At 44.6% G+C, this 21,085-nt stretch overlaps 1 protein-coding gene and 1 long non-coding RNA gene across 11 annotated transcripts in view; one reads left to right on the top strand and one right to left on the bottom strand.

The window, feature by feature from the left end:
- Nucleotides 1–21,085, top strand: part of LOC145723132 (uncharacterized) — a 217,110-nt gene that overhangs the window by 23,791 nt on the left and 172,234 nt on the right. The window lies entirely within an intron of this gene.
- SASH1 (SAM and SH3 domain containing 1) overlaps nucleotides 3,249–21,085 on the bottom strand; it is a 234,878-nt gene continuing 217,041 nt past the window's right edge. For all 9 annotated transcript variants that reach the window (XM_081829122.1, XM_081829125.1, XM_081829119.1 and 6 more), the window contains 3 exons: nucleotides 9,433–10,535; nucleotides 8,031–8,162; nucleotides 3,249–6,665 (listed from right to left, as the gene is read on the bottom strand). In XM_081829122.1, the coding sequence (XP_081685248.1) occupies nucleotides 6,402–6,665; nucleotides 8,031–8,162; nucleotides 9,433–10,535 (1,499 nt within the window). In that variant the 3' untranslated portion in view covers nucleotides 3,249–6,401. The remainder of the gene's footprint in view (nucleotides 6,666–8,030; nucleotides 8,163–9,432; nucleotides 10,536–21,085) is intronic.

The raw sequence follows: 21,085 nt of genomic DNA, 5'->3' as shown, positions 1-21,085 counted from the left end.
TTTGCGTTGGTAGGTCTAGATCCCGACCCAGGCGGAGCATCAGGCCGGCTTATGCAGCCTGAGTTGCGTCGCACACTGTGGGCAGGGGGCCGAGGGGCACTCCAGCCTATGCACCTCACACGCCAGGAGGAATCCTCCCAAATAACGGGGGGGAGTGGATGCTCGAAATGCCTACTCGCAGGACAGGAAAGAAACCACTCTTCTCTCTGCTGGTCCAGTTGTGTTTTGTTCTCATGGAAGAGCCACACTGTCTCCTTATTTTCAGTCCTCTCCATATTTCACATGACCTGTTCCCCTGATGAGATTAAAATCTCTCTGTGCTTAGGTGTTTTACACACCACTACCTTGCATCTCCCATTGCACCTTAAAGACGGGCTTACAGCACATATTTTCAAATTGCTGATGATCCCTAGGGTACCCCAGGGACCACAGTCAGCTCTTCAGAACCCACGTGTGGATTCTCCTTAGCCAGTTTATCATAAGTTTGATTTTTTCCTTCCAGCCCAGAATGATATTAACGACTCTACGCTCACCATCGGTTGGGGATGCACAGGAGGCGTCTGCCCCCTTCAACATCAGCCTAATTCAAAAGAGGGGCAGTGAGTGGCTGGAGATGGATGGGCTCTGTCAGTGGAGGACTTGGGGCCAAGTTGTAGCTTTAGCCTTGCCCATACACCTCTATCAATATTGCTTCATTGGGAAGTTCAAAATGGGAGTCTTTAGTTTTCGAATGTTAGGGGTGCCTGAGAAGAGATGTTTGATTGCCAATGGCATAAGGAATCAAACAAAAGAAAGGCTGAACAAGCTTTGGAAAGAACAGGAAGACCTCGACTGCTGAGCTTCCTGGGCACCACGTTTAGACAATTCAGTTCCAATGCTCCTCTGTGCCTGACATTGAACTCCAGAGCCCAGTTCTGTGGTAATGGAGGCTGAATGGCCTGGCAAGAGCTGTCCTCACCACTGGGAGAGGCCTGGGGGACACCATGACTAAAGGTTGTACCAGGAACCCCTGAAATGTGAGGACTGCAGTTCTCCCAACGGAAATGCAGTGTGATTATCCAAAAAAAGGGGAGTTTGGATAGGCCTGGAAAGCAAAGCCCCAGGCTGGCAAACATGTTCAAGGGGAAGCTACAGAGAAGTGAGGGAATGTGTGATGGCTGAGGGGGTCCCCGGACAGGATCCTGAGCAAGAGCAGAAGGTTTAGACAGTTGGAGGGACACCTCTCTATAGTCATGGCTGGAGTGAGGAGGAAAAATGAGGTGAGAATATGGGGGAATTTGCAACTGTGCTCAAAGAAGGTCCAGAGAGGAGGCCCAATGGATGGTTTTCCAAGTGTTCTATTGAATGGAGGAAAAGATACCCAGTCAGGATGAGAGGCAAGTGGATCAGGAGTCTGGAGATACAGGAGATAATTTCTCAGTTATTTTCTCGTGCTTTTCAAGACTTTGTGTTTCTGAGTCTAATGCTCTTAGCACACGGGCACACAGTTATAACTCACATTAGCTACCTCCTCTGACCTTTTTCTCTCCTCGACTGAGTCAGTTTCTCCTTTGGTTCCCACAGCTCTTCGCACACATTTCTCTCACGGCTGTGACCGTATTCATTACCCAGGTGTTGAGAATGAACGGGAAGGTGGTAAAGTCCAGTCAGCTTGGTCTTAACTGCTGAGGCTCCCACACACATCCCCGGGTCTTTCCACATTGGACTCAAACATAGTTTGATTAGGACCTTCAGGTGCTTGTTAAAGGGCACGAGAGCAAACAGCTAAATCCCCTTTCTCTGGTGTAGTGTTGGGCGGGGCGTGTGTGGGGGGGATGCTTGCAAATAAAGCTGCCGTCCTGACTACACGGCTGAGCGAGTATGCATCGTGCCTCTCAGGCTCACACATCCTCCAAGGAAGGACTGCGTAGTGTGCTCTGAGTGGGTCCTCCTAGCTCAGAATAAGAGAGCCTTCATTCTGAGGTCTCCAGGATGGTTCCCGTGGTTGGAGAACGACAGCCACCCTTCCGTTTTCTCCAGGCCCTAATCAAATGTATGTGCTTTGTAACTTCTAAGTGAATGTAACATAAGTATCCATATATGCATTGCCCCTAGAACAAACACCTACCACCAAGGTTGGGTCAAGGTTTCTTAGGGATCACAAGAAAAAAGTATCTTCTTTGAATTGAACTGAATTTTAGGAGTCGGTGTGAGATAAGTAACCTTGGAGACTCACGGTTCTTTAAAACGGTGCGCTTCAGATGAACCCCCACACTGACAATATGTGAAATATCCCCACTTACAAAATGGACTAGGGGGTAGAGAGTAAGATAAATAAAACCTATCATGGTAAAACTTCCTTTAATGAAATCCACCAGTGGATTTAAAATATTCTATCAAAATCTAAAATACACGTAATTTTAACACAATTCCACGTGCTAGGTGACGTAGGTACAAGGGTATTCCTAACGGCTTTTTTGTAACTGCGAGATACGGTCCTTCCACTGAGTAGTGATTAAATTATTGGCATAACAATGTTACGTAGCCTTTAAGAGAATGGAGGAGTTGTGACATGAAAAGATCTCCAAGATGCAGTGAATGTAAAATCAAGGTGAAGAAGTGTGAAGAATATGCCACCATTCCTGTTTGGAAAACTACATAAGCAGTTATAATTGTAAATGGAGCAGTTCTGAAAAGATATGCGAACAGGTTCTACTGTTCACCTGCAGTGGCAGAAATAGGTGGCTGGGAGGAAGGAAGAGGGTGATTTATTTTTTTTATCTCAAGTGTGGGTATTACCCACTCAAATTTTCTTATTACACAGCCCCTCCTAATTAAAAATGCTTTTGTATCAATTGTGATACACCAATATTGAAAAATTATTTTTGCCAAGTCAGTCAATCTCTATAAGATCTCAACCTAGATTTTTTTCTCGCAATTAAAATTCGGGGTTTTGTTACCATGTAACTGTATGATACTGGGCGAGTCGACCACCTACATGGACTCAGGCTCTTCATTTGAAAAGTGATGGCCTTAGACTACAGATGACTTCCAAAATTCCTTCTGGTCTAAGATGCTGTGGTTATAGGATTTGATTATGCAGTATTTGGGGAAAAAACAATAAATTGGCAAAGAGAATGTTTGTTAACGCGTTTTAAATGGTGATGCGGCAGAAGTAACTGTCTTCAAATGCTTGTATAAACTTTGTAAATTATCTTTCATTTCTACTCCGTTCATCTTTGAAATACCAAGGAACAAAAGAGGCATCGTCAACTGAAGAAATTTATTTTTTTTCTAGGTACATAGATGACATAATTATAGACAAGTTTTGATACATAGGAAAACCTTTCTGTCCACCTTTCTCTTTGCTAAGTGAATCATCACAATAATTTTTACAATTTTTAAAACAATACACAGCTTTCCTGGGCTGAAGCAATCGCAAGGACATATTGGGACTGGTATATTACAGCTACTTACAATGTTTAAGAACAGCAATGGAGAAAAATAAGTTATTTAAATATTGATTTCATATACAGAAAGTGCAATGTTGTTAGTTGTTATATAACTTGCTTGACAGTTTGTTTTCTCTCTCAATTTAAAATCAAGATAACTCGGACTCAGACTACTATATTTTCTGAAAATAATACAGTACACGCATGCAGCACTGACTTGGTGAACGGATTTCTTTTGCTGCAGTCATGAAAGCAAATTTTGCTATGTCAGGAACTGGTTTGCAATAGACTAGTAATTTCCAATTTCACCCACACCAGGGATCAGGACAGAGAAAAAGGGCTGCTAAGGGAAGGCCATGAAAATCCATCTGCTTCTTGGTTATCTGGGAATGTAAATAGTAGTTGGGGCTGGCTGCATTTCTTCTAGACAGCTTTAAAGTAAAAATTACACACAACGGATGTGTAGCTACCTGAGCCAAACTGCCTTTCTAGGTTTCTTTTGTGCTTTCCAAAGACTACACTTTTCACCCTTCCTCAACATTCTGTACCAAGTGCAACTGATTAAAACCGGATATTGCTGAAGCCTAACACCTGTCTTCTGACAGGCAGCCCTAAACCACCTTAGTCAAATGTCACACACAAACATTCAGACTTTTCTAGGATCAAATTAAAAGTTTAAAGCAAAAGAAGACCAAACAAATACTAACAATTTAAAAAAGTTTTTTTTTTGTTTTTTTGTTTTTTGTTTTTAAAGCACAATAAAGTAAAAACCTCATCAGACCCCCTATTAGGAAGATCTTCCCGCTGAAAATCATTCATGGTCCCTGAATTTGATTTTTCTATGCAAAGGTGATGACTTCCAAAGAAGAGTGACAAAAATATGGTTTGGCATTCTCAAAAAACTCAACTCCAGAACGTTCCCTTTTCTGGTGCCACTTTTACTGAAATGGAAGTCTTACACTGAAAATGAACTAACACTGGGAAATTTCACACAAGATTTCTCTTCTTCCTCTATTACCGAGATTTCGTGACTTGGGTGTGGTCAGCTTAAACGATGAGCAGGATCGCAGGTCAGGCCAAGGCACTGGGCAGCAGGATGCGGAGCATGTCCTCGCACCCACGGCCACCACAGCGTGAGACACCTCCCTGGCGTGGTCACAGGTAGCCCTGCGGCCGAGGTACACTCCGCGGGGGCTGTGCGCACAACCCAACGTGGCAAAAATGGGCTGTTCTCAAGATTTCAGTAGAAAATTGGCAGCTTGAGCTTTTTATTCTGCATTTCCACAACTTCTTCACATGGCATCTTATAGAAGGTGAATATTATTGTTGAAGAGACATTTATTTTTTAAATGTGTACCAAAGCATGAAAAAATATATCACCTGAGAACATCCCTTTCCTCAGAAACTTGGATCCAAGTACAGAGAGCAAATGCTGAAGATGGCTTTATAAATGAAATCACTCCCCCCCCCCACCCCCCGAGGGAAATCGTTTTAATGAGTAGATGAAATGTTTAAGAGCTTTTGATCAAGGCTTTGTGTTCAGAGTGTTTCTGTTGTAAATGATCACATTCAGTGCTTAAAATAGTTCTCATGATTAAGAATGTAAAGGAAACTCATTTAGTAAGCAACAGAAACCTTAATTTAGTTGCCTAAATTTCTTATGTGCTAGAAAAATCAGACACCAGACTAAAAGAGGATGGAAAACACTACAGTCAGTTGGGAAACAATTGAAAATATGCAAATGTTAACTTAATACATGGCTAACGTGGTTTGTCTGGCTCCAAAATGAACTTTCATCCAAATTAAAAGAATTATCTCAATAAGGAAGGAGAACGATACCTGAATTATAAAAGTGGAAAAAAAAAAAACCTTTTAAAATATCTTATAAACTGCTTCCCTTTTAAAAACATCTTTCTGAAATATTCAACCTTACAGTGACTTTGCAAAGCTAATCTGTTAGCTGACAACTGAATTTTGGGATGGACGTGGTCAGGAGTCCAAGTCAATCCTGCAGCTCGATGACCAACGTGGTAAACAAAACTAAACTGATTAAAGTGAAGGTAGTTACTATATACACACACATACACACACGCACGCACATGCATGCACACTCACATACACACCTGATCTCGGAATTTCAGATAGCTTCTTACTGGATTTGTGGTTAGTGTAAAAATTGAAAGCCAACATGAACTTTGTGCCTGATAAACCCCTACAAAATGAGCCATGTTAGAGTGAGGCAATTAGAAAAGCCCATTTTTGTTTTGTTTTTTTTTTGCTGAAAACATCTCACATGTTAGATGGCAGTCTAAGCTGAAGATTGGAAACTATGGTTACAGGGTAGTGAACACTAGGATAACTGCTTCAAAGCTGATATTAAGGCAAATAAAAGCTGATTGCTAGAAAGCAATTATTAAAATGTCTCTTGTTTACTTGAAGGAGAATAGGACTTTTTCTTTCTTTCCCTAGTGCAGCCAGATTTTCTTACTTTTGAACAAACAGGCATGGTCAATAGTGTACAATGAACTCCCGAGTCTGTCACTTTGGCCTAGCTAAAGCCCGTCTGGCCCTCAGGTATCGTGCAGGGTGACAGACGGAAGGGCAAGGGCGTTCTCAGAAACGAAACCGGCTGCCCCTCCCTCTGCTCCCAGCCCTCTCCCAGCGCACCAAGACAGACTGGAGGCACAGCATGTGTGGCAAGTCGGCATCCTGGTTCTTCTGTGTTCTGAAAATAAAAATAAGTGCTCGTCTTTTCTTTGGGGGTCAAAGAGAACCACACCAATTTCCTCAAGGGGGCTTTTCTGGAGAAGAGAGGGTCATCAGTCCTGTGCCAAGGTTTCGTGCTCTGTGTGGCCACACACTAGGCCTTTCTTCTGGATCTGGTCTGCGTGTCCCGAGGAGGAGGAATCGCATTAGCATAAGCACAGTGAAAGGGTGGCTCTGGTCCAGGGAGCTCTGTTACGGGCCTGGCTACATGGCCTCGGGGCCTGGTGGCAGTTTGAAGAGTCTGGCTGCAGACACGAGCTTGCTTATGTGTCTCTCCTCCGTGATGCCGGCCTCCTGAAGGCAAGTGTGGGACAGAGAAGGCACTTGGCCCAGTGTGCTGAACCCGGCTTCGGTGAGAGCACTGGTGTACATGGGCAGACCGATGGAGACCAGCCAGTCTGACACAGACGAAACGCATCCGGGAGAGAGGGGCTTTCTACAGATTTCTGTGAGCCCACCACTTGGGATCTGGACAAATAAAGAAAGCAATTTTATAAAGACCTGACATAGGGTGCCGGAGGGCTCCTTCTATACCCAAAAGGAACACGACTCCAATCCTACCCTGCCAGACTATTAGAAAGTACTCGGGCCATGAGATGTCAAAGACCAAGAGGAGCCTCGAGAATTCTTTCTCAGCTTCTCAAAGGTGAGACATATCTTCAAGGAAGTTTTTCAGGTTCTAGAAAGTACTTGGAATTAGATCTAACCCTAAGACTGTCCCCAAGTCTCCAAACTGTAAGCATTTCTAGACCCTGCTATTTTGTCTCCTGGTGGCCTGCTCGTCAAGGAAATCCCTGGGTGCTTCAAGAGGCAGGCCCGTGTGGCAGTGTGGCAGGCAAGACACTCCGTGGGCAGAGTTTTTATAAAACAGATTTTCCACTGTACTTTGAATCTACATTAACCAGAAAATTAAATATTTCATCAATGTAGTTACAAGGAAATTACAATAAGACCAAGTGTTGGCTAGGGCAGGGAAATGGACATTTACACTCAACTTGTGAAAAGACCAAGTACTTCTCTCTCAGGAAGGTAGTCTACTAACAAGTGTGCAAATCCCTTGAGATCTTGTGCAGGCTTGTGTAAGCAAACCCCCTTAAAGCAATATATATACTCAGAAATTAACCTTGGGAGTCTATACAAAGATTTCTTATATATTAACAAGGGAGTTCTTGGGCGCCTGGGTGGCTCAGTCGTTAAGCGTCTGCCTTCGGCTCAGGTCATGATCCCAGGGTCCTGGGATCGAGCCCCGCATCGGGCTCCCTGCTCGGCGGGAAGCCTGCTTCTCCCTCTCCCACTCCCCCTGCTTGTGTTCCTGCTCTCACTGTGTCTCCCTCTGTCAAATAAATAAATAAAATCTTTAAAAAAAAAAAAAAAAAAAAGAAAAACAAGGGAGTTCTTTACTACATTTTTTGAAATAGTAAGTTGGGGAAAAATTTAAATGTTTCAACAATAGACGATTGGCTAAATGAGGGTACATTTACTAGAGCATTCTGACATATTGATAAGACAAATGAACGTTCAGTAACAGATTCCTGATCTGATCACTGAAAACGGGTTTCAAAACTACATTTATTGTTATGTGCAGAGAACTGACTAGACAAGGTTTTTAAAAACTTTTTCATAGTGCTAGGATTATGGATCATTTTCATTTTTCCTTCTTTCCAAAACTGTATTTTTAAAACTGTAGGCTACGTAGTCCTTTCCCTCCAGGGGTCTCCTTTTGATAGCAGCCGTGAGCCCAGGCCTACTTAGTGGTTGCCAGCGTGCTCTAATCAAATGGACTCAAAAGCCGAGCTGGGGGGGGAGGGGGGACCCCAAGCGCCCGCCGCTCACCGCCATGCGGTGCTGCTTCCGCAGTAGCTTCACGCGGATCTGGTCCATGTTGGTGGCGACGTCCCTCTCGGGCTGATCTAAGTCCTCGGCGTATCTCTGCACCAGGGCTTCAGGGATCCCACAGCGGCCGTGCTGCAGGGGAGAACAAGAACGTGGCATCAAGGAATGCAGGGAATTGGTTCTTCAACAGCAGCAAACACAAGGCACTGGCAGCTACTGGAAAGCATCACCAGGTTTTCATCTGAAGGGAATGTATCTGTAGTCAGGATGGATGTTTTAGAGAGAATGTGTTTACACTTTGATCCTTCTGGTACTGATGAGCTCTAGGAAGATGTTTTGAAACGGTAAGTAAAGCGGAACAGAATCGTCTTGTAGTATCTGAGCCAAGGACCTCACCTCACTCCAGCGGATCATCCTGCGGTCTCCTAAGCTGCAGCGGAGCAGGGCACACATGCGCCCTACGGGGAGCCCACTGTTGCGTCGCGTCTCTTTTACACCACCAGCTCCGAGGCCGGCACTTACGGACAAAACAGCTCTCACTACTTTCCATTCTGAGGGGTTTGCTCACTGAGTATCACGGAGGAGGAGCAAGGGGTGGAGGATCGTACTGTGAGGCATTTGTGGTCCAAAGAATTTTATAACCAAGACTCCCAGGAATGCATTATCACAGAGTACGCATTTCTAGGAATAATGTACAGCTACATCTATTATCATTTGTCTTCAAAATCATTTTGGTATTGGTAGATCTACTCTTTCTTTTTTTTTTTCCAAATAAGCAATGAGTTTTCATTGTATGAGTTTAAATGAGTTTTCGCAGTGTTTTTGGTACAGTGGGAGATCTCATAATCATTCCCCGTTACTCATACAGATAACTATACAATATAATTACATCTGAAAGGGGTTCTGTAATTTTCAAAGTGTGTTCACATTTATTTGCTCCCAATAATACCTGCAGAAGGTAGTTATGCAGATTATTAATCCCATTTTACAAACAGGAAATGAAATGGGGATTTGTTAACATCTGCAAACATACAGGTTCAATAAAACATGGAAACTGCAATTTAGGACTGTCCACTAAGCCAGCCCTTTCTGGAACCAGTTGTAGTCCTGCTTGATAGCCCTCCCTGCAAAGTACGGCCGCCAGAAATTAAAAATAAGCAAAAGAAGAGGGGAAAAAAAGAGAAAGGAGAAGTCCAAGGCTGTATTTGTGTTTCATCTGGACATGGCACCCATTCATCCCAGCACCTGGCACCCGGCAGCAGAGGGCCCGGCTTGGCGCCCCCCCCACCCCCCACCGTCAGCAGGGCCCCTGCAGCCAGGCGGGCTCCGTGGGGTCCCTGGGCGGCTCTTCTCACCTGGCTGCCTGACTTAAAGAAGCAGAGGCCCGTAAGGCCTTTGGTACCTTATCCGAATATGGCTCCTCGGTGAGATCGATGCCTTCAGCTCGTAACTTGTTTTCCGTGAGCATCTCCAGATCCACTCCCCGAGCGCAGGAGATCTTCCTGGTCAGAGCCGGGCCCAGCTTCACGCCGTGCTCCTGGAGGCTTGTGCTCCCCGGGAGCTCGGAGAGCCACGGCGGTGGTCTTGTGCTCGGGGGGCTGCCAGGCTCCTGTCCTGAGGGAGGCCTGGAAGCCGGAGGCGAGTGACAGTCACCGGGGCTGCCCCTCTTCGCGGGCAGGCTTGGCGCGTCGGGGCCAGGAGGGCTAGGGTGGAGTCCGTTGGCCAGGCGCTCTCGGCTCTTCTTGGCAGGAACGGGCGGAGGCTGGGCAGGATGCTTTGCCTGTGTTCTTGCCTCGGGGCCCCTCTGCTCGGCATCTAGGCCTTCTTTGGTGCCCGGGGGGGAATATGTGCCTTCAAAATCGAGTCCTTTCCTGTGACCCTCCAGAGGCGTCCTTGTTAAAGTGACTCCAGGAGGCTGAGCATCGTAGTTTTTGGGCAAACACGGAGGAGGTGATGCGCCACGCGAAGAGGCTATGGAGCCATCCGGTTTCTTAGTAGCTGTCTTCGGAGGCTCAGAACCTCTCTTGCTTTGGGTCAGTAGCAGTGCATGGTCAACAGCAGGACCTCGTTTGGGGCTTTGAACCTTTGCGACGGAGGGGGTTGTCTTCTGTGGCACTTGTGGTACAGTCTGAGGGGAGGGGTCCGTCACCTCGCCAGGCACATCCTTCTCAGCAGCAGGCTCTCCTTGAAGGTCATCCAGGGAGTGGGATCGGGGCCAAGTTTCCACAGTCTGGGGGCCCTCCAGGGTCTCACAGCTCCGACAGATGGCAACGGGGAGGCTTCTTCGGTTTTGGTTCAAACCAGTGCCCCACGGCTGCTCACAGCACTTGGAAGCGTGCGGGGTAAGACCACTGCCCAGCCTGGCCGCCTCCCCCTGCTTCAGTGCGTCGGCGGACTTCGTTAAAGGCAGGGTTGGGTAGTTGCCCAGCTCGTTCCTGTTGAAAGACTTTAAGCTGGACTCCGCCGACGACTTGACAGAGAGAAGGCCAGGCTTCCGACTCTTGCCTGTGAGACAGGAAATATTTTACAGTCGTTTAGAAAAAAACAACAAATCAACCAAACTAATGTGTAAAGATGTGCTGACGTAACTGAAATCTCCAACTTCTGTGTCCCATTGTTGAATTACACTAAGGACAGGAAAATCACTATTTATGACACTGGGTGAGATAGGGTTATTATGGCCCCATTTTTATTTTTAGAAAGAGTTCTCAGATTTATTAATGGACTCGTAGAGACTGAAATTGTCATGAGGAAAAGAAATAGGCTGTGTCAGGCAGTAAAATAAATCTAGGCCTAATGTCTGCTCCTAGCTGCAATCAGTGTAGAAGAGTTTGATCATCCGTAGTACCCCGTTTAGAAACCACGACGGGATTTCTGTTTAGGGAGGACAATTTCCTGAGATCAGGGCTGCGAAGGGCCGGTGGACTGAATTCTATCAGTGCCCCGGTAACGTTCACTGGTGACCGTGGAACTCTCAAAGTACACCTCCCGCTAAGCTCTCCCCTCTTGCTGGTTTGTTGGTGTCTGTGAAGTAAATGCATCCTTGAAACAAGTCAAGTCAACCAACCTTGGTACAAGTAGGTAAACAAGCTTCTCTGAGTATTTTGCCTGAAACAATCTATAAAATACTGATATGGTTCTAATTTCCAGGGGAGCAACAACCCTGATTAAAATCAGTTGTCAGGCTGATAACTGAACTTACTAACCAGACATCATCTACTAATTTGATGGTTGTTAGTGGAGGTCACCTGCTAGTATTGCTTGATAAGCTTTACCGAGAATTTACTTTGTGTGGTCAGGCCCTGTGCTAAATGCTTAGTTTTCATCAGTACTTTTAACACACACGCATACACCCCATAATTAACTCCTTTGCTATATTTTGGTTAATCCCACGTTTGATGTGTGTTTTGACGATGGGTTGAAATGCCTGAGAACACCCCAGATGATCCCTACTATTCCAGGCCGACAGAAAAAGATAAAAATTTTAAACCCACGTCAGGTTTGGAAGGTACAAAGCAATGGCAGGCTGTAATCTCCAAAAGACCACTATCTTGTAACTAAAGGCTGTCTTCCTGGCCTATTATTTCAGTAAACATTTCTAATGAAATATTTTAATTTAGAATTTTGACATCTCCCCATTAAGCAATCTCAGCCTTTCAATAAAAAAGCAGTAAGGAGACATCGGCTGGTGGATGGATTTGATTAGGAAGGAGTAGGGATGGTGCCTACTCTAAGAACCTGGATATGGATACTGTTGGGTAAATGAAAGACATTCTTTCATAAAACCTCTGTGTGCGTGCTGTACAGTTGAGGGAAAAGGAACAAGGAGAAAAGGCCAGGGCACCATGACATTACTACTGGGTTAGCCATGATCAGCAGAGAAAATGAGGTTCCTTCCAGGACTCCAGTTTTCTACCAAACTCACTCTGATTCCAAACTGGTAACACCAAATGTATGATGTCAGGCCTAAATCCAGACACTAAGATGGATGGATAAGAATGGGAGCCACCTCAACCAGACTTATTAACGGCCCCATCTTTTTTAATTTTTTTAAGATTTTATTTATTTATTTGACAGAGAGAGACACAGCGAGAGAGGGAACACAAGCAGGGGGAGCGTGAGAGGCGAAGCAGGCTTCCTGCTGCGCAGGGAGCCCGATTCGGGGCTCGATCCCAGGACCCTGGGATCATGACCTGAGCCGAAGGCAGACGCTTAACGACTGAGCCACCCAGGTGCCCCGGCCCCATCCTTTTAAATCAGACGCAATTCAACATGTTAAGTATTTTGCACTTGGCAAAGCAGAGGCATAGTCAAATGGCCTCGGTCCTCCCTTATGTATGATAACGTGAGGCCTCAGATCCCATCCGCCCGTGCGTTAGCAACATGCTAAGCATTATAGGTTATTATTTCATTGTTACATGGAGAATGTTAGCCCATTGTTACTCCTAAGTATACTGACCATGGTCCCATTTCATTAGTTATCACAGATAAAATGGAAAGGGGGAATAGTTCTTCATAAAGCATATCCTGCTAAACATACAGTGTAAAAATTGGTTAAAATAGAGAATTCTTAAAACCGTTTTAGTGTAAATTTTAGATATATGGCTTTGCTTCCCTTTAACTGTTAACAGAAGCTGTGTGTATAGATTGCATTACCACATTTTACTTATACTGGAAAGATCCCTTAGTTCACCTTGCAGGTGAAGTATGGTTTGCCAGCTTCTATCGTTCCTCAGCAGGTGCACCTGGATTCTTTTGAGCATTAAGTCGGCCAATGTTATCTGTGAAATCCTTACCAATCCAAAAACAGTTTGGAGAATGAAATTCCTGAAAATGTTTGGATGTGGAAAGGTTATTAACAGGAAAGAAAATAACCTTCAGGACTTACAGGAGGACTTAGACGTTTACTGGAACTTGGGGGTCGCTGTGCCCCAGCGCTCCAGTGGCGGGTTTTCTAGTGTTCCCGCATAGTTCCCACACAGTGTTCTGTTAGTTTCAGGTGCACAGTACAATGATTCAACGATTCCGTGCATTTCTCAGTGCTCAAGTGTACTCTTTATCCCCTTTAGCTCTTCCACCCATCCCCCCACCCACCTTCCCTTTGTTCTCTGTACTTAACAGTCTCTCTCTTGTTCATTTTGTTTCTTAAATTCCACATGTGAGTGAAATCATATGGTATTTGTCTTTCTCTGATTTATCTCACTTGGCATTATACCCTTTAGGTCCATTCATGTTGCTGCAAATGGCAAGATTTTATTCTTTTTTTATGGCGGAGTAAGATTGCATTGTGCATACATAGCACATCTTCTTTATCCATCAGTGGACGTGGGCTGCTTCGATATCTTGGCTATTATAAATAATCCTGCAATAAACATAGGAGTACATATATATTTTCAAATTAGTGTTTTCATTTTCTTTTCTTTGGGTAAATACCCAGTGGTGAAATTACTGGATCATATGGTAATTATGCTTTCAATATTTTTTAAAGATTTATTTATTTTAGAGAGAAAGAGAGTGTGAGTGGAGAGAGGGGCGGATGGAGAGAAGCCGACTCCCCTCTGAGCATGGAACCTGACTCAGGGATCAGTCCCACCACCCCGAGGATCAGGACCTGAGCTGAAATCAAGAGCTGGATGCTTAACCAACTGAGCCACCCAGGTACTCCTACTTTTCTTTAAATGTTTGGTAGAATTCACCTGTGAAGCCATCTGGTCCTGGACATTTTTTGGTTGAGAGTTTGGTTTTTTTTTTAATTATTATTATTTTTTTAGAGATAGAGCACCTGGACATGTGCAAGTCAGGGAGGGAGGGAAAGAGAGAATCTTAAGCAGGCTCCACGCTCAGCACGGAGCCCCATATGGGACTCAATCTCACAACCCTGAGATCATGACCTGCGCCGAAATCGAGAGTCAGATGCTTAACAGACTGAGCCACCCAGGCGCCCCTTGTTGAGAGTTTTTTTTTAATTACTGATTCAATGTCATTGCTAGTGGCATTGTTGATGGTGTAGTGGTGAGCAAAACTGCCTTCCAGTTCCATTGCTAGTAAGTGGTCTGTTCAGATTTTCTATTTCTTCCTGATTCAGTCTTGGAAGGTTAGGTTTCTAGGAACTTATCCATTTCTTCTAGGTTGTCCAATTTGTTGGCATATAATTTTTCATAATATTCTCTCATCTATTGTATTTCTGTGGTGTCAGTTCTTTCTCCTTCATTTCTGATTTGAGTCCTTTTTGTTGAGTCTGGCTAAAGATTTATCAATTTTCCTGATCTTTTCAAAGAACCAGCTCCTGATTCATCTGTTCCATTTTTTTAGTCTCTATTTCATTTATTTCTGCTCTAACCTTTGCTTTCTGTACTGGCTTTGGGCTTTCTTCCTCTTTGTCTAGCTCCTTTAGATATAAGGTTAGGATATGGGAGATTTTTCCTCCTTCTTGAGGTAGGGCTGTGTTGCTATAAACTCCCCTCTTAGAACAGCTTTTGCTGCATCCCAAAGATTTTGGACCACTGTGTTTTCATTTTCATTTGTCTCTATGTATTTGTTGATTTCCTCTTTGATTTCTTGGTTGACCCATTCTTTGTTTAAAAGCATGTTATTTAGTTTTCATGTATTTGTGCTCTTTCCAGATTTTTTGTGGTTGGAAAAAATGCCTGAAATCATTTCAACCTTTTTGAATTTGGTGAGACTTGTTTTGTGGCCTAACATGTGATCTCTTCTGGAAAATGTTCCATGTGCACTTGAATGTGTATTCTGTTTTTGGGTGGAATGTTCTGAATATATCTTTTAGGTCCATCTGATCCAATGTGTCATTCAAAGCCACTGTTTCCTTGTTGATTTTCTGTCTAAATGATCTATGCATCGATGTAAGTAGGTTGTTCAAGTCCCCTACTATTATTGTATTACTGCCCATTTCTTCCTTTATGTCTGTTAATATTGCTTTATATATTCCGGTGCTTCCACTTTGGGTGGATATATTTCTACAATTGTTATATCCTCTTACTGGACTGTTCCCTTTATCATTATGTAGTGTTCTTCTTTGTCTCTTGTTACACCATTCATTTTAAAGTCTATTTGTTCCAATATAAATATTGCTACACCAGCTTTCTTTTCACTTCCATTTGCATGAAAATGTTTTTCTATCCTTTCGCTTTCACTCTGTATGTGTCTAGGTCTGAAATAAATCTCTTGTAGGTAGCATATAGATGGGTCTTGCTTTTTTCCGTCACCCCATGTCTTTCATTGGAGAATTTAGTCCGTTTACGTTCAAAGTAATTACTGGGGTGGCCTGGGTAGCTCAGTTGGTTAAGTGTGTGCCTTCGGCTAAGGTCATGATCCCAGAGTCCCAGGATCGAGCCCCATGTTGGGCTCCCTACTCAGGGGAGAGTCTGCTTCTCCCTCTGCCCCTCACCCACTTGTGCTTGCTCTTGCGTGCTCTAAGTAAAATCTTTAAAAAACAAAACACCCCAAAGTAATTATTAAGTATGTACTTATTGCCATTTTGTTACTTGTTTTACAGTTGTTTTAGTTCTGTTTCTTTCTTCTCTTAATCTCTTCGCTTGTGGTTTGATAGCCTTCTCTGGTGATATGCCTGGATTCCTTTCCCTTATTTTTACATATCTATTACAGGTTTTTGATTTGTGGTTACCATTAGTTTGATATATAACTTTCTGTGCACATAACAGTCTATATTAAGTTGATGGTCACTTAAGTTTGAAATCATTCTAAAAGTACTAAATTTTTACTTGCCCCCCCAACCCCATGTTTTCCCCCCACCCCCATGTTTTATGTGTATGATGTCATACTTTACATCTTTTGTGAATCACTCGACTGATTTTTATAGATACAACTGATTTTACTGCTTTTGTGCTTTAACCTCCATACTGGTTTTGTGATTGATCTACTTTTATGTTTGTATTTTCCTGTGAAATTTTTTCCTTTCATAATTTTCTTACTCCTGATTAGGGTGTTTCCTTTCCACTAAAAGGATTCCCTTTAGTGTTTCTTGTAAGGCTGGTTTTAGTGGTGATGAACTCCTTTAATTTCTGTTTGGGAAATGCTTTCTCTCTCCTTCTGTCCTGAATAATAGCCTTGCTGGGTAGGGTATTCTTGGTTGCAAGTTTTTGTTTTTTCCCTTTCAGCATTTTGAATATATCCTGCCACTCCCTTCTGGCCCCTGCAATGTTTCTGCTGAAAAATCAGCTGATACAGCCTTACGGGGTTTTCCTTATATGTTAACTGTTCTCTCGTGCTGCTTTAAAAATTCTCGTTGTCACTAATTTTTTGCCAATTATTATGTGTCTTGGTGTGGACCTCCTTGGACTGATTTTGTTGGGGGCTGTCTCTGCCTCCTGGATCTGGATGTCTGTTTCCTTCCCCACTTTAGGGAAGTTTTCAGCTATTATTTCTTTCTTCTTTTTGTTTTGTTTTTAATTTATTACTAGAGAGAGAGTGAGAGCAAGAGAGATCACAGAGGTAGAGGGAGAAGCAGACTCACCATTGAGCTCCAGGGAGCCCAATGTGGGGCTCGATCCCAGGACCTGAAGATCATGACCTCAGCCGAAGGCAGATGCTTAACCGACTGAGCCACCCAGGCGCCCCACAGCTATTATTTCTTAAAATCAACTTTCTGCCCCCCTCTTCTCTCTCCTTCTGGGATCCCTCTAGTGTGAAGTTATTACGCTTGATTATGTCCCTGAGTTCCATTAACCTATTCTCCTTTTTCCTTTGTCTTTTTGATGTTCAGCCTGGTTGCTTTCCAGTACTGTCTTCCAGCTTGCTGATCCATTCTTTGTCTCCTCTAATCTACTACTGATTGCTTCTAGTGTGTTTTTAATTTCAGTTACTGAGTTCATCCCTGACTGGTTCTTTTTCATATTTTCTATCTATCTTTGTTGAAGGTCTGAGATCCTCCACTCTTCTCAAATCCAGTAAGTATCTTTATGATCATTATTTTGAATTCTTCATCAGGTGTATTGCTTATCTGTTTCATTTAGCTCTTTGGCTGTGGTTTTGTCCTGTTCTTTCATTTGGGACATATTCTTCTGTCTCCTTATTTTGTCTAACTCTGCATTCGTTTCTTATTAGGAAAGTCAGTTATGTCTCCTGATGTAGCCTTATGAAGAAGAGGCCTGTGGTCCCCTGTTCACCTCAACCAGGAGCCTCAGGGGTGTCTTATTTGACAGTCTTCTGTGTGGACAGCATGTACCCTACCCTACTGTTGTGCTGAGCCTCATTTGCCTTCAGTCCAGTCGGCTGTTGTGGGCTGGGTTTGATCCCTATGCTAAGAGTCAGTCTGGGGTGGTCATGGGCTTGCAGTTGGGTGGTGTCTGCAGTCAGACCAGATGCCTGTCCTCAGCCCACTTGCAAGGGCTGCTGTCATGCTCAGCTGCAGGGGGGTTCTCCCTGTGTTGTCCTGAGAAGCTTCTGTTGGTGGGCAGGGCTGGCATTCAGGCCAGATGCTTGCCAGCACTGCAGATGCATTGATCCACTGATCCACAGGGCGCTCACCCCGCACTGCTGGTTATAAGGTTTGGCTGCTGGGACTGAGTATATTGGGGTGTGTGGTTATCTTCTCTCTCTGCGAGGCAGGAGTCACTTGGGAGAGACAGCAGTCCCTGCTAGGGCTGCTTCTAGGATGAGGCCTGGCAAGATCCGCTTTGGAGGGAGTCCTGCCAACTGAGGTGGTTTGGATGGGGCAAGTCCACAGGAGAACACGGGGGCAGGGTACGTGGTGTTAGCAAGGTAGGTGGAGAGTGTTCACCCTGTTTCCTGCAGGTGGTCCAGGTGAGGGTGGAGGCGATGGCACCAGCTGGCTCTTTGTTCTTAGAGAAGTCTCCTAAAGATCCCTGTCCCTCCAGCACCCATTCTGAGATTACCCCAGGTACTTTTCAGACTGCTGCTTCTATGCCGTATCTCAGCAGGCTTGTTATGCTAGCTCTTTAGGAAAGAGAGAGGACTATTTCCTATCCCCCTCGGCCCTCCTGGAGCTGAGCCACTGATTTTCGAAGTACCTGGAGTTAAGCCCAGCTGGTTATTAAAAACCCACAAACTCGAAACCCACTGGTTTTCAAAGCCATCTTTCATTGCTGATCCCCCGTGCCTAGGGGTGCGTGGTGTGGGGTCTGTTCTCTGGTGCATTTGGTGTCCCTCTTGTTTGTGGTTAGTCTCACCAGGAGTTTGGTTCCTGACCATGTCTCCACCCCTCCTACCTTTTTAATATGTCCTTCTCTCGACAGTTAACTGGAAAGTCTGTTTTGCCCATATTTGGATTATTTTCTGGGTTGGATGCACTAATGTGGCTGTTACCTAAGTTGTGTCCATGGGACAAGGGGAGCTCAGGAGCCTCCTACTCTGCCATCTTCCCAGAAGTCCTCTAGGTGGGTTTTCAGTCCCATCTTAACTGAGGCTGCTGTAACACTAGGGTTTCGGGAGAACCACTATCTTCCCAAATTGATAAAACACTTCGGCAGAGTTCATGGATCAAATTTTGAGGTCCCCAAAATGCTCATCAGGTTGGGATTAGGGTGAGGTGAGCAAAGCGCCTAGGGGCACTGGTGGAGGAGATTGCTGTCAGGGTCAGGCAGGTACAGGTGAGTACCTGAGAGTGAGTACCTCCTTAAAGTCTGCCCCCCCCGCCCTGGTTTGAGAGCCCATAATGGCTCGCAAACTATTTGTTTAAATTCTGACCTACAGTAAGAGACACATTTTACATTCAGTCAGTACACACACGTGCACAGAGAGACATTTACACCGAAACAAAGATTACAGTAACACTTTCAGTCTTACCTTTGGAACACACCCTGGTATTTTCTATTCTGTTTTCAAAACTGCTGTTCATGACCCTCTAAACTGATTTTACAATCCACTAATGAAACTGCAACCTGCAGTTTAAAAAGCTTTGCTTCAGTGGGTGCTCAATATTTTAACGCATGGGCTACTTGATAGGATTCCAACGACAGCTAAAAACTATCAACCCTGGGCATTTTTCACGATGATCTTCATGTGTTTGACAGAACTTCAGGGGACCCTTTACTGCTGTCTCTCATCTTGCTTAATAGGAGGAGTCTGGGGGCCACAACAGGAAGCCCAAGCCACCCGTGGTAAAAAGGGGATGCACCGGACCCCACTCCACGTAAGCCGCCTGTCTGAGACCCGGACGCTTCCTGAAATTCCCTACTGACTGCCTCCCCGTTAGGACAGGGAGGAAACAAGACACGTAGCCTTCAGCTCACCCTCTGTCTCAGTAACTGCTCCGCACTCAGGCCATATCGCGGGGGCGTTTACAATACTGCTGCTTTTGTGACCCTGATGGATGACCTACCTGGTAAACTGTTTTCCTTAAGGACCTAATAGCTCCCAACACTCAAATGCTGGTTTTTACTGTGAAGAGACAAGGACATAGGAGACACACAATTTAGGTTTTACAGCTGCAGGTATTTTGGATGCAGTTTATTGGCCTCACAGCAGTCGGGAGGAGCAGAGACTAACGACTAGGAGGTAGGAAAGTCAGACAGGAAGCGATCATTGCCGAGGCCATCATGGTAACAGAATCCTCCTTTTTCAGAAAATCGTACTTTCAAATCAGGTATTTCCAAAGCGAGAGTATCCTTTTTAATGACGCCTCATTTATAAAAAGATCAAAGCTGAAATGTAGGGGTGGCTCAGGGCAAAGACGCCACAGACCAGCAGGGCTTACAGGCTGCCTGACAAACACGGGCTCCTTTAAACACACCTCACATTCATCTCTGCAATCAGTGGAAATACTTCCCTAGTGGGAACCAGAACAGCTTGGTTTAAGATTTGAATAAGCAAGGTGCGGGGGGGCGGGGGGCGCGGAGATACCATGTTCTTAACTGTCAAGTGGACCAGACAGAAAAGATGAAAAAAAAAAAAAAGTCACATCTATTTTGAAAACATCTTGCTTTTGCAGTGCTGTGTGGCATGAGTTGTGGACTTCTGGCAATTTTGTACCTTGCTCGCATCCTGTCGTGCTGCTTTTCAAAGTGAAATTTATGGCTGATCGTGTGGTGCCGAAACCTATCTGCTGAACATCTTCTATGTGCGTATAATTATGAACCACCGATTTGGACTGCGTTTGTCATCTGCCGTGAGTCCGGCACTCCATACTCCAGCTACGGGCAAAAACATTCTCCTTCCAGTGAGGAGACCATGGGTGGGCCTGGCCTACTGATGTGAAGTCTAGGGACTGTCCCTGAGCCCCAGTCATGCTCTCTGAGGGACAAGGAAGTACCGTATTAGATGTGTGTAGTTGGGTGATGTCTAGCTGGCCTGAAGTTTTGAGATTTTTTTAAAAAACAAAAATGTAGTATTTTAAGATTTACTCATATAGCCTGTATTTATTCAGAGATGTAGCTTCCACAGAAAGGAAGCAAAGACCGTTAGGGTAAAGTCCGTCTTTTTACTTTATTTCGGAATGAATTCAGATGCTTTTGCACCGTCATCTTTGATGAACAGCTAGATTCTGGCGTGGTACACCAAAGGGGCGCCTGCAGCCGTGATCCACAAGACACCAATAAGCCTGCTTCCCTGGGCAGTGTCCCAACACCGAGGGCCGCTGCGCTTGGGCTGACTGCCCAGTTTGCAGTCCATGTTTTACAAATGCTAGGTATTAATATATCATTACTTTGTTTAGCTCTTAGAACCATCTGTAAGAAAGGAACTCATTTACTATTTCAGTGGTGAGGGGGCTCAGAGGCTATGAAGTCATTTGACCAAAGTCTTGGGCTTGTAAATGCTCTATTCAGGTTTCAAAGCCTCCAGGACCAGGACTTCTGGTTCTAGACCCCACGGCCCTTTCCATGATGTACCCTGGGGCTAAGGCGCTGAGAGCTTCAGGGCAATGGGAAGTTGAGGGTCCTATCTTTGACACACAAGTGTCTTAAACTCTCATTTATGTGCAAACTGGGATGGAAGGCTCGTTTCTCAAAAACGTCCGTTACCTAGTTTCTTGAGAGATGTTCAGTCCTTTTAAGAATCTTAATTAAGCACCAGTAATCCTGGAAAAATTCTTCTCCCTATTGCCAGTATCCCCAAAAGCA

Source organism: Leptonychotes weddellii, chromosome 8 (assembly GCF_054177405.1).
Source record: "Leptonychotes weddellii isolate Sample4059 chromosome 8, ASM5417740v2, whole genome shotgun sequence".
NCBI lineage: Eukaryota > Metazoa > Chordata > Mammalia > Carnivora > Phocidae > Leptonychotes > Leptonychotes weddellii.
Note: the sequence above shows the minus strand (reverse complement) of the source record. Positions and strands in the feature narration are given on the sequence as shown.